The sequence below is a fragment of the Cyanistes caeruleus genome, chromosome 9 (assembly GCF_971803275.1).
Source record: "Cyanistes caeruleus chromosome 9, bCyaCae1.hap1.1, whole genome shotgun sequence".
Lineage (NCBI taxonomy): Eukaryota > Metazoa > Chordata > Aves > Passeriformes > Paridae > Cyanistes > Cyanistes caeruleus.
The window spans coordinates 15,110,449-15,127,122 of NC_141709.1; the positions used below are offsets into that span (position 1 = coordinate 15,110,449).

Genomic DNA, 16,674 nt, shown 5'->3' on the forward strand with positions numbered 1-16,674 from the left:
TTAGAGATATTTAAAACAACTAAAATACTTGTTCCTTTTGTCATACAAATCCATGGAATGAGACTTCATCTTTCCCTACAAAGTGAAGAAATAATCACAGCCAGGGATTTCTGCTTCAGTTTATAGCACTTATGTAGGTGCTAGCATCCTGCTGAGTGTCCCTCCTTTTCTGTTGTCCTGGTAAGTGCAGTGCACCATGAAAGAAACAGTGAATGGGAATGTCAGCAAAACCTTTTCCAAATGTGCTAAAGCTCAGTGACCAAGGAATTATTACCTCACCCTCACCCTTCAGTGGCTAAGCACAGTTGAACTTCCTAGAAAAGCTCGGCTGTGTCGGCTACCAGACCCTAATGATCTTCTTAATAGCATCTGAGGATACTCTTTTGAGTTCCTTTTACAATGGGTAAAGAATTTCTACTGTCATCAAGAATTTTTTTACTCTTCTTTCATCATCCCTGCTTAGGTAAAGAGTGTAAAGCAGTCAGTGCCATCCCATAAGGGAAGCCCAGTGTGCTCAGCAGGCCAACAGCAGAGGGGGCTCGGCATTAAGCACTTGCCACCTGCACTCAGAGGGCTGAGCAGAAATTTGCCCTGGGTCAGGCAGTGTGTGTCTGCTTTTCAGCCTGGAATATTAGACCTGTCTGTGGTACCTTCCAAGTCATAAAGACTTTTTTTTTTTTTTTCAAATATTAAATTTTTTTCCATATTTCCATCCCAAAATAAAAAATTGACACACACCTTCCCTCCCTACCCCAAAATATTAGAAAAAAAAAAACTTGGGTTTAAATTTTCAAAATAGTAATGAAAATAATGACTTATTTTCATATTTTTTCAAGAGTGTAGTAAAATTACTACACTGTTGTGTTTTCACAGAAATCTTCTGTGAAAGTGTGCACTATTGTCCTGGTGAAAGCAGCTCAGTTCAAAGCCAGATGTAAGATAGTTATAGCTCTCAAGAGTTTTATAAAGTGACAACATATAATGCAAATGTTCAGTTCTCTTCAGCTTGCAATAATAAGCACAGCAAGACAAGTGAAATGCTTCTGTTGGAGTTATACTGAAAACCCATAACTTTAGAAGTTTCAGTACTGATTCTAGAATTAGTCATATTGACATATGAGTAGCAAACTGAATGTCTCTCCTGGGTTATGTCTCTGTCAAAAACAAGTTTTCAGACAGGAGTTAGTGAATGAGATTCTTGGGCTTCCAGTGTAGAGCAGATCACATCACACAAAGTCATATTTCTTTTAACACCATTATCTGTGACTTTGAACTTTTCTTATTTAGATTTACCAGATGCACAACTCTTCTTCAGTATAAAAGCAAGACACATTATACTTTTAAAATAGGTCCAAGGAAAAAGAAATTCAGGCTTTAAGAGAACATTTGATGGGAAGAAATAGAGCTGAAAAACTGAGAATGCTGATAATGGTAGGAAGTTCTATTCTTACTAATGACAATACCAGGACACTGAATGCAATCTATATCTAACTACCATGTGAATGCAAGAAAAGAAAGGTAGCCCTTAAGGGTATGAACTATTTCAGTATTTGAAAGCTTAAGTCAGTCTTCACCTGGATATTAATGAGAAGCCAGAGGAAAGACCATGCCTCTCATATGTCATCTTTCACAAGTGTGATCTAACATGTTGAAAAACACATTCTCTACCTGCAGTTAACATAGAGTAGTTGCAGAACCTAGCAAAATACAAGAATTGCTGTATGAGCTAACCTTGAAGGTATTAGAGAGCATTTTATAAAATTTCACTTTCTCTTCCATGCTGGGGGAGGACAGAAAGACAGTAGAATAAAATCCTAGCATCCCTAGTAATGGGGGATGTGCTCTGGGTAATGAGGGTTACTTAAAATTCTCTAGGAAAGTTTGGAAGTGTAAGGAAGTGTAAAGAACAGAGCCACTGAACAGTGACTCCATATATCTCCACCAGAATCCCCAGCAGTGGTCAGGCTCCTTGGAGACACTGATAAAATTAAAGCAAACAGCATGAATAGTTGGGTGTTGTCCAATGCCAGAAGGAAGTCACAGTCTCAGAGCCCGCTGCCCAGAAGGAGGTTCGTCAGTGGTGTTTCAGCTCTGTAGCACACAAGTTCTCTTTAGGAACTGGGAAAGAAAAATAAATCCTAAGAGTATGGTCCAGAATCTACTGAGGTTCTGCATATATAGACCTAAAAAGCCCCAGCCTCTGAGGGGAAGTGTGTAAGTCTGGCTGCCTTCCAAAGCCTCAGACAAACCAGTCCCAAGGCTCTCAGTAGCTGGTGCCAGGGTGTGTGGTTCTAAAAGGTGTTCAGTAAGTCTCTGTATATTCCTGGGCCCTGCAACTGGTTTCTTAACTTCTGCCCCATGTACACATCTTATTTTACTGCAGTAATACATTGTGTGGGGAGAGGGAGGATGGTGATGAGACAAAGGAAAATGTGGGTAACACTACCTTTTGTAGACATAGCTTGTGTATGTTCTGGGGCCAAAAAACACAGTCACAGAATCACAGAATATTCTAAATTGGAAGAGACCCACAAGCATCACCAAGCCCAACTCTTGTTACAGAATGAAATTGTACAAACAAAAATTATTCATTATTTCAAAAATGCTCATCTGTTCTTATACTAAGGTAATGAAAGATTTTACTGAGTACTATAACTTGCAGATTTGTATCACTGTGTCAAGACATGTTTTGACACATCAAACTTCAGCTGACATATCTGTTTTCATTTCCCTTCTCATCCATTATTGTTTCCAGCAGCAGAAAGTTTCCAGCTGTTATTTTAATTACTTTCCTTATCCTACAGGGAGACCGTGGCCCACAGGGACCTCCTGGCCTACCTGGTGAAGATGGATCAAGAGTAAGTTGCTGTTCACACAGGAAAAACCTAGAGTGAATCCTCATATAATGAGAATAAGGTCACAATAAATGTGGGGTTTTTTTCTAAGACTTGTTTTCCTTTTGCACAAAAACAGGGAGAAGATGGGGAAGTTGGACCAAGAGGTCTCCCAGGTGAAGCTGTAAGCAATTCTTTCTTATTCTTCTGTTTCTGTTACAAAAATAAAGTCACATTCAGATATTTTTCCATTCTATTGAACTGTTCTGAGTTACAGGTATAAAAACTATTTCATGTGTTTGTATATAGAGAATACTGTTTCTGGCTGAAAAGCAATCAAATGGACAGTTTTGTTAGGGTTGAAACACCACTGTAATCTAATACAGGATTAGAATTAAGTCAAGGGTATATCCAGCTAAGTATATACAACTCCCAGAATCACAAATGCTATTTCTTATCCAATTGTGTAAAATCAGTCACTGCCATCCTTGATACATCAGAATACAGCCATGCCCCTGTTGCTTTTAAAGTGTTACCTAAATATCTACTTATTAGAAAGCAGAGCCTGGGTTCTCCTCTTTTCTCATGCATGCTTCATTGTGCATTTTACACTTGCTTCACATACAGAATTTCCACCCCTGTCAGTTGGAATTCTGCAGGTGCTGTCACTGCAGAACAGAGTTCTGCATTGCAGGCAAGAAATCAAGCCTCACAAAGGGGAATTTTACCCTAAATTTCTGATCTACTGCTGCCTACTCACAAAGCACAAAGAAGCTGCTACAGTCAGTGATTTGTGACTGGATCATACACGAGGAGACTCGAGACTCAGCTCTGCCTACTTTAGCAGCAGAGCATGAATGATGACACAATAACGAAAACTAGTACCAAAAGATTATGTTACAGACCAAAATATTTTTCACCTTGTTTATGAGAATAGCCATTGGTCTTTTGTGTAAGTTTTTAGAGATAAGTGCAAATAATCTAATTTTTTGTTTCCAGAGTGTATTGTATTTATTGTAATAAAATTAATAGCAATTTTTAATTACTTACTGGATCCTTGCTAGAGATAAGAACACCCCCTTGTACTTAGAATAGTAGTATAAAGAAACCATGTTTTCAAAAGAAAGGAATACAAATATGTATGTTACTGTTCAGGTCAGACCTTCAGGCCAAGACACAGCTGGAATTTTAATGGAAGATGCTGTGCCAGTGTTCTGCACCAGGAAATATAAATATAAATATCAATCTCCCACCTTTCTCTGAAGTGACCATACAGGGCCTAAATCACAGCTTGCCCTTCCACTGACATCCTATTCAGAAATATATTGCCCTTGAGGAAAATCTATTAGCAGTGAATTTTTCCCTTTCTTCCTTCCTTTCTTACTTCCTAAACACCCGTGCTGCCTTCCCTTCATACTTCCTATTCCTCATTCCATTCTTTGGCCAGTCCTGCTCACAGGCATCTCTGTTCAGAAATAACCATGCACGTGTCAATAAGGGTTTCTTCTCTTGCAGGGCCCCCGGGGATTGCTGGGCCCCAGAGGAACACCGGGGCCCCCTGGACAACCTGTACGTATGAGCTGTCGAGTATCTGCAGTTTCCAGAAGGAAAAAAGGAAGCTCACTGAAAATGGCTCTTGTTATGTTGTTTGTTGTAGGGCATTGCAGGTATTGATGGACCTTCAGGCCCAAAGGGAAACATGGTGAGTAAATAAACTGGGAATAAAAAAGATTCTAAGAATGCTTTCCACATTCTCTCATCCCTGCAACTATGCCATCCCTTCCATTTAATTGAACTTTTATGTCAGCTATTTGGATTCATTATGATTTTATATGGAAAAGACAAGGCTTCTGTTTCTTACTTTTCAGCCAAAAGGCCTGACCATGCTTTCTTTCAGACTCCCTTAGCACCATGGACTCCAGTGCTTAGGTCCTATGTGTGGGCTGTTATTCTCTATTAAAGAAAAGGTCATGGTATTTATTAGCATGAAAAAAATTCATACTGGAGAGAAAGTTGCTGGTAGACTTTAAAGAGAGAGAAACAAAGATGAGTTTGTACTCCTTTTAGTCCTGACAATGAAGATCTGTACTGCAGAAATGCAAACCTAATGTCCTACTATTTTTTTACATGGTAGGGTCCTCAAGGGGAACCAGGACCTCCTGGTCAGCAAGGAATTCCAGGCCCACAAGTAAGTGTAAAAGAACTCAAGAAATATGATTTAATGTGCAGCAAATATTTAATAAATGGAAATTACTAAAACCTTAGCTTTTCATGTGCAAAACCGATAAAGCTTCAAGGATTTTATAAATAATGCTGCAAATGTGCCGAGGGCAGTGGGAGCAGAGTTTTCAAGTAAGATTTCAGAGGGATTTTTCATTCAGGAGAAAAATGACTCATTCAGTGTTCCTGGAATGCAGCAGGAATGGCCACACCTGGAGGAGGGTTCTGAATAGGATCTTGTTACAGACTTACTGCCAGAGCAGTGGCTTGTGCAAAAGGCTAGCACAAAACTCCTGATCTAACTTGTAAGGGAAAAAAAAAAAGCCACTTCTATTTGCCTGTGTGTTTAAACAGATTAATGAGGCACCTTTAGCAGGGTGAATGTATGTACATTGTTCTCCCTGGTTTCTCACACTGGTTTCTTTCTGACAGGGGCTTCCTGGTCCTCAAGGTCCTATTGGACCTCCTGGTGAAAAAGTAAGTTACAGCATTATTTTGTTATTTCACAGTCAGTTCTGTGCCACCTTGTTTATGAGCTTGAGGGCTTTTCTATCTTTTGTGGAATAGTAAGCTAAATTTAAATATTAGATCTTCCTGAAATCATTAAGTAAATGAATAACCAATGAATACCTAATGGCTTTCCTCTCATATACACTTTTTCACAAGCAAACCTCCTGCCTTTATTTTGGATTAATTTTCTGTCAATACCTTCAGATACAATACTGTCTACAATATTAAACAATTTGTACTTGTATATTACTTAATTTCACAGCAAGCTGCAAAAATTATTTTTCTTAATCTCTTTTTGTAACCAAGTTTTACCTATTCAAGTCTGATTCTTTTCTTTTTTCAAGGATTGTGTTATGACATAAATCTGCAGAGTAATTGGCATACTGTAGTGTTCTTTGGTGGCTTTTTCCTCATCTGTTTGCATGTGTTCTTGTGGCTTGAAACCTTTTATTCATTTAAAAAATACCACTATTTAATTTTATGCTAATTTTATTTTTCTCCCCTTTTTGCTGAATTCCTGCTCAATTCATTCTTAGATTTTTCTTCTCTTCACTGTTTATTCTTGTGGAAAAATCAATATTTTGTACCTGTCAGTGTGATTCAGTATTATTCTAGCAAAACTGACAAGTTCCATGATACCTGCATTTCCCAGGCTTTTAAAAGGCACACCAGGCCCTTCAGCTATGAGCACTGAGTACTGTACCCTGCGCTCTTTGCCTCTTGTGCTTGTTGATAACTTTCATTGGTGAATCCTCTTATTCCTGAAATTCTAAATAGTACTTCATTTTGTACACTGGAGAACTGTTCCCCACCTTGTGTTATATGTGTGTACTTTCACAGGGTAATTCCTGAAGCCTGTTCTCAGGCAAGCATCTAATTGAAAATTATGGATCATTTTTGTAGGCTAGATTTTAAGAACTGGCCTTGTACTTACAGATGGTATGAAAGTGTCATTCTGGTTTTAGTTTTATTTTTAGCATATCCACGATATCCATTTCAAGGGATTTAGGTATGACTGAATTTTATATCCTTAGCTCTTAGGGTCACATGTGTTGGACGTGTTTGCTATTGTTTTTAAGATGTGTGTCTCTTACTGCATTTAGGGACCACAGGGCAAGCCTGGCCTCCCTGGCCTTCCCGGTTCTGATGGCCCTCCTGTAAGTAAAGAAATATTTAATCCTTTGAATGTTTAACTACTTTTACTAAGTGATAAATACTTCTGGATACCTGTGCTAAAAAAGCAAAATGGACAGGAAAACCAATGGTGGTCCTAGTTGGCAACAGCATTATAAAATCTGTCTAAAATCCCTATATCACTTGAGCTGTTAAAACTGAGAATTACATTTTTGAAGCAGCTGCTAAAATCATCTGTGGGTTTTTAAAATGTGGTCCCAGATGAGGAAATGCCTCTGCAACATCTTCAGGGATGTGTAAATAACCTACTAATGCACAAAGGGCCAGATACTGTTCCACTGTATCCTACCATGTCAGTCTGGCAGAGCAAATCACCTGTAAAAATGCTCACCACTTGTTCTCTGAGGAAACATGGAACAGACCACATCTTTCTCAGCTTCCTGGTACATAGCATGTGTTTGAGGTGCTTCTTGCATTGTCTAGATTGGGACACACCTAAGGCAAACTTTGTGATTTCCAAGGGATTCAGCTTCACTCTGAGGCTGCAATTGCTCCTGTGAACAGAGAGTGTAATCACTCTAAGCAGCATAGCTTAGGCATTCAGCTTAAATGGAATCATTGTCCATAATGGCATGCCCATACACTTGTTTTCTTGCAGCAGAAATGTAAATTTTTTATGCCACTAAGAGCCATTAGACAATATTCTTTCTGAGACCTCATCTATCCTCCCCATGCAATTGTCCCTTATAATTTTTCTTTTAGGTGAAATCGGCATTTCTTAAACCTGACTTTTAGCAAGGCTTAACAAGGTCATTGCAAATATATTGCAAATACAGAACTGTTCCCAGGGTTCTCACAATCTACCCTTTTATCTGCCAAAGTACCAATTTAATGGGAAATGTTAAGTGTACAAGTATAGTCCAGCTGAGTGTCTGTATCTTGAATGACTGTCTAAACATTTGAAAATTTCCCCTTATCCTTTCCTGTATACTGGAAACAATGTTCATTTCCAAACACAAGCATTATTTGTCACCTGCATCTTTCAAAGCAGGGGGAAATGCTGTAAGAGATAATCAGGTGTGAGCACAGGTCTGTCCCTGACCCACAGCCCTGCTGTGGGGTGTTGATGGCACTCAGCAGCCAAGCACTCGCTCACTGGCTCACTCCTCCCGCAGCAGGGCAGGGACAGAATCACAAGGGCAAAGGCAAGAAAACTCCTGGGCTGAGGTAACAACAGCTTAATAAGTGGAACAAAGCTATGCACACAGGCAAAGTGAAATAAGGGGTTCATTCACTCCTGCCAATCTGCAGGCAGCTGGCCAGCCACTTGCTGGGAAGATGGTTCTGAATGTCCTCCTTCCTCCTCCTTTCCCTGAGCTTTTATTACTGAGTATGACATCATATGGAATGGAGTATTTCCCAGGTCAATTTGGAACAGTATGCCAGCTGTGTCCCACTCACAGCTGCCTTCCTGCAGCCTAGTCACAATTATCTGTTCATCTTTAGCTTCATTAAATTGTCCTTAAGTTTTGCAGTTTAAGTGCAAATTTTGTAAGAAAGAAAAACAGTGTCTTGGCTAATGTTTTGAGTGCTATAATATTAGCATCAGTGATGCTAAAATGTGAATTTACTTTGTTTAAAAAGCAAGCCACAGTTTAGAATAAAGTCATAGAACATTGAAACTAAATCAGCCTTCTATTGAATCTTTTGATAAATTCTGTAATTTAAAAATATTTCTAGGAATTTCTTTGTGCTACAAAATAAATTACTCTTGTTTCAAAATCAAAGGTGAGAGTCTCTCACATTAAAAGCCTCTTACTGCTGAAACATTAACTAAACTGAAGGACTGGTCAGCATATTCCTGAAAATATTGACATGAATGTAACTATTGTCCAGTTTTTCCTTTGTTATGTAAATGAAATTGGTATTGAAAGTAAAACCTTTCCTCAAAATTTTGTGTGTCCATTCTAATATAGAAGATATGTGATTAATGACCTGAAATTCAAATGTTTAAATAATTGTGGTTTTATAAAAAAGTCTCTCCTTAAAAATTATTGCTTTTCAAATCAGATACATTTCTCTTAAACAGGGTCACCCTGGAAAAGAGGGTCAGTCTGGAGATAAAGGGGCATTGGTGAGTTTTAGAACTTTTCCATTTTTTTACATAAATTTCAAGAAAAATTTTGGTACTTTTTAATCTTTATGACACCTTTATTGCTTACAAGAACTATTTAGGAAGACAATAAAAAACCCATGACACATTCAAAGCATATTTTCTCAGACAAACATATATATAAAAATATTAGAAATTTTAAATAATATAAAGATTACTCTTTTAAATCAAACCTCTTCTTGGAGTTGGCAGAGTGGCAATGAAAAGCTGCACGCACTTCATGCAAACTACTTGCAGATATTGAGTTTTCAATTCTGTTTTATGGAGTACTCACAAGTGTTCTTTGGAGCCTACTTTTTTTTGAAGGTATTAAAATATATGCAGACACTGTGCAATTTTAAGTCATCTTCAGCTCAATGTCAGTGTATTTTTTTTTTACCTTATGAAACCCTGAAAGGGCCTTGGAGCTCTTTAAAGTGTTCTGCTTACCCTTTATAGAACCTCAAATCAGTTTCAGCTTTCAATGGCAGCACTAAAGGCTGTATTCTGGATTACAGGATGAGTGAATTAACAGGACATTTCAGAAAGTACAGCACCACTGACATCAGCATATTATATTTGTCAAAAATGTTATTATTTGTAGAAGACTTGTAAATTTTATCCTGATTTCTTAAGAAAATAAAGTTTACACACAGCATTAATGTTTTGAAAGTCCAGACATGTGGCCATCTGCCAGTTCTTCTGTCTTTTGAATTTACTGATCAATTTCAGCCAAATTTGATAGAAAGTTCAGTTTCTCAGAGATGTTAACAGTCTGAAAGTTTTGTGAAAAGACACATTGGAGAGAGGAAAAAGACCCTATCAGTGTCACCATTAGTAAAAGATTTTGTTATCTGTCAATCTCAGACATGGGAGAATCAGCAGAGCAGCTCAGCCTTGGACAGAGGTATCACATTTCCAGGCTTCCACTCTTCACAGAACTCAGTTTCTTTAGGCCCTGCCATCAGATTGCATAGATCCAGGTTGAGCATCCTTAAAATACTCAGCAAAATGTCACTAAAAGAATCCAGGCACCGGTCAATATTGATAACACCATGAGCCTTTTAGCTTTCCAGGCTTGGGATGTCTTTTTTGTTCTTTCTTTTTAAGACCATGGTTTTTATTATTCCCATTATTTTGGTTTCTATTTTTGACTTGTGTCATCATCATAATTATCCTATAAATTTTCTCCAATAAAACACCACTGTTTTCTCACTGGCATATTTTTGTTTGTTTGTTTGTTCCTTTTTATAATTACCATTGTTTCAGATAATTTATATTATGGATAGATGCTTCCCAAGCAAGTTAATACAAGTTCACAATTCTATTAATAATTTATAGTGAACATTGAATGGTGCTTTTTAATGCCTTAGCTTTTCTTAGTGGCATGCAGCCCAGTTATTTTGCTGTCTCATACATTATAGTGAAAGAATAAGGATTAGATTCTGAAGAGAACTGCTTACTAATCAAAAACTGTACAAACAAAGGTTCTTTGCTTCAATATCTTTTAGGGGCCTCCAGGTCCTCAGGGTCCAATTGGATATCCAGGTCCTCGTGGTGTAAAGGTAAGATTGAGTTACTGGATCCCTCCTCTCACACCTTTTGAATCTCACTCGATTTGAATCTCACTGGATTGCTCCTCTCACGCCTTTTGTAATCTTCCTTTAGGGTGCTGATGGTGTACGTGGACTCAAGGGATCCAAAGGTGAAAAGGTAAATTTGACTTCAGTTAATTCTTTTCCCTTTTTACTCTTCTGTCTCCTTTACTGCAGTGTGCTTTATGTCACAGCAGTGAATTTATTTTTGCCTTTCTCTAAAGACATACCCAGCCCAGTGCCTAAATCAGCGACCTTTGTGGTTATTTATACTGGTACAAAGTGAATATAAAACCTTCAGTTAACAGAACAGTTTTCAATCCTCTTTGCACGGGTTTAGGTAACTACTCTCTAAAGCGGCCTTGAGTAGAGAATTAGACATCCCCTCCCTTATTAGTGGGTATTGAGAGGCTTGTACATCAGAGAGATTTGTGGTGACAATACTGTTTTTAATCTCTTTTGATAGAGCCCTAAGATAGATCTGTATTTTTTATGTACAGTGGGCTCTAGACTCAAGGCATTTTGTCCTAGATCTTTGGCTTTGCTGAAGTGATGGACAGCCCCACTCAGATCCATATATATAAAATGTGAAGAAAGCTCTTATTTCCCCTGATACCATTAATTCTGTGTGTAAAGCTCTTCCTAGAGCAAACACCAACCACTGTGATCTGGGCTGACTCCTGATGGTCTGTGGTGGCTGAAACTGCAGCCAATGTTGGTTTAAAGTCACACTTCCTTCAGCACTCAAAATAAGAGACACAACAGACACCATTGGTCATCTCCTGACCACACAGGCAAATCCACTCTTGTGGCTCTGCTGGATAATATATATGTATATATGTGTGTATATATATATATATAGATATATATATATATGTATATAGATATTTATAGATATTTCTAAAGCAGGAGACTTAGTCTTGCCAAAAAGCCTGGATTCAGAACTTGGCTCAGATGCCAAGAGCTGCTGTATATTTTCAAGCCTTCCTAAATCACAGTTTGTCTAGACTGCATGCTCATTTTAAAGTTGCTCATTAAATGTAAGCTGAAAAAGTGTGTTTAACATCCATGGAGACTGGACAGTTCAAAACCCCAGTTTTTTCTTGTGCCTTATTGGATAGTTAATATCCTGCTTGGACAAAATACAGGATTTGTATATAAACACATTTCATATCTGTGTGTATATATATATGTGTGTATCAGTGAATACTGATTATCACAATGTCTACAATACTTCTGTGTTCCTAAAACTGATCTCACAGTTGCAGTAAGACAGTGAATTCTACTGAATACCTCCAAAGGTCACACAAAACTATTTAATTGTTCTCTCAGTGCTTTAAGGGTGTGTTCACAGGCCTTTTTTACTGTAATTATCCAGCTGCCATTACATGGGGAATAGCACTGCAAGAGAATGAAATAAATAACCTTATCCTTCAGGGAAGCCCCACAGATCTGGAGTGGTCCAGGGATATCAGAGGAGACCTATCTCTGTACTGACCAGTACATGTGACTAGAACTCTTTAGCTATTTTATTTCTTGTTACCAGCAGAGGAGGAAATAGAGCATCCAGCTCTCTCCTCCTACACAGACTGAAATCAGCCTCTCGTAGATCTCAACAGCTGGAACCTCACTGTGAAAGCTGAAGAAGAGATTCAGTTCATTTGGCAGCCATTTGGTCAGTGTTTGCACATGGTCAGTCCTTGCTAAGGGTTCTCATGTAATTATTACAGTCCATATTGCTGGCCATAACTCAGCAACTTTTACAAGTGAAGCTTTTGTGATGTAGTCTTCACACTGCCTTTTTAATTTCTTTCTAAATTTTAAGAAAAGCCACCTTAAAATGTTAATTTATGCAATATAAGATGACCACATAAAACTTCGTTTCATCATATAGAAAGCATGGGAAAACTGCTTTTAGACTGGTTTTTAGTAAATTTTTTTCAATGAATTATAGTGTCACCTCTTTTGGTTTTTTTTTTTTTACACGTTATTGAAAAACGGTATTTGCTTGTTTGATTTGTTTTGGGTTGTTTTGTTTTGTTTTGTTTGGGGTTTTTTGGTTTGGTTTGGATTGTTTTTGTTTGGTTTGGGTTTTTTGTTTTTGTGTTTGGGGTGTTGGTTTTCTAGGGGTTTGTTTTATTGTGTTTGTTTGTTTGTTTTTTAATGCCTGCTTGCCTATTTTGAGTTGTTTACCACTAGCAGATCTACTTACTTAGGGTTATTGTTGCATACTCTGTGACTACTTCCAAATTAAAAATGGCTTTAGCTCTGCAGTCTATCTCACTTGGTGATCAGAGAGAAGACAAAACTTTCGTGGGCCCAGGAGTACAAAAAGCAAACTTCTTTTTGAACATGAGGACAAATACAAAGCTTTCTTGCTTCTTTTTGGTTTGTTTTTTTATTCAGTGTGGAGCATATTGTCACTCTCTCCTGGTTTTATTGGCAGTCCAAATATTATTCAGATTTGAAGTCAGCAGTATTCCTTTACTTTAGCATATAAAAATCTCATAGCATCATAATAAAATGTTTTACTATGTTATTATTCATCTCAAAGATCTTTGCTGCCATGTTACAACTAAGTATCAGATGAAAATGGAGTATTTGTTGCCTGGATTTTGGAACAGTAGTTTTATGATGAATCACACAGAATCACAGGCTTGGAAGAGACCTTCAAGATCATTGAGTCCCACCCAGCCCTAACCTCAACTAAACCATTGCACCAAGTGCCACATCCAGTCTGTTTTTAAACACATCCAGGGATGGTGACTCCACCACCTCCCTGGGCAGACCATTCCAGTACTTTATCACCCTTTCTGTAAAAAACATTTCCTAATATCCAACCTGTATTTCCCTTGGTGCAGATTAAGACTGTGTCCTCTGGTTCTGTCAGCTGCTGCCTGGAGAAAGAGACCATCCCCCACCTGACCACAGCCACCTTTCAGGGAGGTGTAGAGAGTGATGAGGTCACCTCTGAGTCTCCTTTTCTCCAGGCTAAACAACCCCAGCTCCCTCAGCCATTCCTCACAGGGTTTGTGTTCCAAACCTCTCACCAGCCTCGTTGCCCTCTCTGGATGCGCTCAAGCGTCTCAACGTCCTTCCCAAACTGAGGGCCCAGAACTGGACACAGCACTCAGGTGTGGCCTCACCAGTGCTGAGTACAGGGGCAGAATGACCTCCCTGCTCCTGCTGGCCACACTATTCCTGATCCAGGCCAGGATGCCCTTGGCCTTCTTGGCCCCCAGGGCACACTGCTGGCTCATGTCCAGCTGCTGTCACCTGCACCCCCAGGTCCCTTTCTGCCTGGGCACTGTCCAGCCACACCATCCCCAGCCTGTAGCACTGCAGGGGTTGTTGTGGCCAAATCACAGGACTTGGCACTTGGACCTATTAAACTTCAGAAAGAGAGAGCCAGAAGCTGATCAGTTCATGCTGGGGCAAGAGATAAACAACTCTGCTGAACACATCTGGAGATTTCTGCCTGTATCTGAGCTAACTCATACACGTGTAAATGAAACCGTGCTCGTATTTCAACATGGAGACCAGTTAAATTGCTAGGAGTAGATTCCCTGCCAGAATTTGCTAGACAGTAAATAAATAATTTTATTAGAAATAGCAATAATGTGCACCCATTTGGATTCAGTCTTAATGTTTATTTTGTTTCTACTTTCTTTCAATCACTTCAGCCAATGAGAGTGGGCAGGGCTGAGCATATCAAACTGCTGTATAGAGATCACTCCTTTTAAGTTATAAACATTATGTTTGGGTTTTGTGTCAGTTTATTAAAATGTTACAAGCAGTCAACTTTTTGATTCCTTTCATGATTCTATTAAAGCACTAGATTAAAATAAAAACTACTTAAGAGGGAAGTTCCGCTATCAAAACAATAACGCTGATTTATTTGTCACCAATTTTTAAATGTCATTTAATGCATGACTATTAAAAGAATAATAATCCAAAATAGTAGTTAAGAAAGGACTTTTCATGACAATTCATATTGAAACAGAATAATGATATTGTTTCTACCTTTAAATAGATTTTTGAACAACTGGTATTAAGAATTTCCAAACTAAAAATTCATTTTGTGTAGTGCCCTGATGTATTTTTTATAAAGCAGTAGTAGCCAGATTAGATTTTCTGGTGTCTGAAGTCCCCACTTAACCTAAGCAGGTTACTTTAATCTGTTATGAAATTATTTTCTTACCTTTTTTCCAGGAAAAAAAAGTTCCTCTATGTTACTAAGTCTTTACATGCATTTCTGCCTTTCTTAGGGTGAAGATGGTTTTCCAGGATTTAAAGGTGACATGGGTCTTAAAGGTGACCGGGTAAGCATTTATTCATAGCCCATATATTCTTAAATGTTATTGTTTTGGAAGGATCACTGAAGTGAACAAATAAACCATAAATAAAATATAGGCTAGTATTTAAAATATTTCTATTCCCTGTGCATGCACAAATTTGATCCAGAGATATAATTTTTGTGAATCAAAAATGGCACAATCACAAGGAGGAAGAGAATGTCAGTCTTGAATATCCTTTTCACTAAGCTTCTTCTTAGAGAATGTCCTTTTCCAGATTCCAAGATTTACAGTATTTGCCTGAGGAAAATTACCTATCTAGGATAAAGATATTTCCATTCCAGCCCAACATTTTGCACATCTCTGCCAAATTGCTGTTTATTTAGCCCAATGAGCAATTACTTCCTTTCCACACTTTTCATAAGCAGCTCCTGGCCTGTGTCTGTAGTCTGTATACATAAATAACTGAAGATGGTAGCCACATAAGTACTTAGATAAAGACAATTTTCTTTCTATGGACTGCCAGGGTGCCTTCTCAAAAATTGAGTAAAGGGGAAATAAGAATACCCTTTCCAAATGCAGCTGTCTTCAGGCAAGACCACTCTGAAAGTGATATTCCTAATATCACTCTGAAAGTGATATGCCTAATTTTTATATATTTGCATTTATGCAATGAACATAAGTAGTGATATTTTTCTAATAGGAAACTGGACAGGGCTTACAACAACCTGATCTATTTGGAGATGTCCCTGTGCACTGCAGGAAGCCTGGATGACCTTTAAAGGTTCCTTCTAACACAAACTATTGTATGATTCTATTCTCTGTTTAGATTTATTGAAAATATATTTTCAAGCAATTGTAGGTAATCTTCCCAATATATGCATGAAGGCCATTGTTGTATTTTAGGGAGAAATTGGTCAGCCAGGTCCACGAGGAGAAGATGGCCCAGAAGGTCCAAAAGGTCGAGCTGGTCCATCTGGGGACCCAGGTGCTGCTGGTCCAGCTGGGGAAAAGGTCAGTAGCCAGAAATCAACATAAGCATGCCATTGCCTCATAGCATAGATGGAATCTGTAATCTCCATCACTCAGAAACAAGCCCTCAGATCTGCAAAGTCTGCAACAGAGCACTGGAGTTCCCTTTTGATCAAGGACTGGGAATCCTTATCTTGTAAGTATACAAAGAGACATGGTAGTACTCCACCAGAACATAAGGCAGCTCCATTCTTATCCCAAATTACATGCAGTGCATGCCAGCTGTGGAAAACTCAATACAAATAAAATAGCTGGGCACTAAGGAGGATAAAGGTGTTGCTGAAGAGTGAATTGATATTGAGTCATATTACAACAAATGGTGACTTGGAATTTTTTTTTTAAATGGAAAACATCTCCTGAATAAGAATCCAGAATAGGGTTGGCAAAAGGAAAAGGGGTTAAGAGGGGGGACTGATAAAAGGATGGTGAAAAAAGAGAGATCAAGCACAAAGTAAAAATCTCTGTAGAATCCTGGCTTCAACAAAAACCATTTGAGTTTGGTATACAGGATGGAAAGGAGGCTGAGAAATGTGTGTGTGGGTACTGTCAGAAAGGAAGGGTGATTTCAGCAGTGGTAATATAAATAACTGGAGAAATATGATAATATAAAATAACATAAAAATGATGGTTCAAAAATGTATATGCTATATACATATAAAAGTAAATATTTATCACTTAAGTGAGAAGATACTGATGAAAATATTTCCCTTCAAATTTTTTGGTGAACTGTAACATTGATTCTAGTTCTCCCATAGGATGGAGGGTGCATAAACCAAATCAAACAAAACAATCCTTTTTTTTAATACTTGGTAGTTTTTAAATTCAAATTTGAGTTATTTCTATTTCTTCTTATTCAAATTACTCACTATGAATATAGGTTTTCAACCATTTCTTCTTCACTG

At 38.1% G+C, this 16,674-nt stretch overlaps 1 protein-coding gene across 2 annotated transcripts in view; it reads left to right on the forward strand.

Annotated features, from left to right (window-relative positions):
• Positions 1–16,674, forward strand: part of COL11A1 (collagen type XI alpha 1 chain) — a 133,485-nt gene that overhangs the window by 61,493 nt on the left and 55,318 nt on the right. For both annotated transcript variants that reach the window (XM_086901517.1, XM_086901516.1), the window contains 12 exons: positions 2,805–2,858; positions 2,974–3,018; positions 4,350–4,403; positions 4,492–4,536; positions 4,969–5,022; positions 5,487–5,531; positions 6,668–6,721; positions 8,788–8,832; positions 10,362–10,415; positions 10,519–10,563; positions 14,714–14,767; positions 15,647–15,754. In XM_086901517.1, the coding sequence (XP_086757643.1) occupies positions 2,805–2,858; positions 2,974–3,018; positions 4,350–4,403; positions 4,492–4,536; positions 4,969–5,022; positions 5,487–5,531; positions 6,668–6,721; positions 8,788–8,832; positions 10,362–10,415; positions 10,519–10,563; positions 14,714–14,767; positions 15,647–15,754 (657 nt within the window). The remainder of the gene's footprint in view (positions 1–2,804; positions 2,859–2,973; positions 3,019–4,349; positions 4,404–4,491; positions 4,537–4,968; positions 5,023–5,486; positions 5,532–6,667; positions 6,722–8,787; positions 8,833–10,361; positions 10,416–10,518; positions 10,564–14,713; positions 14,768–15,646; positions 15,755–16,674) is intronic.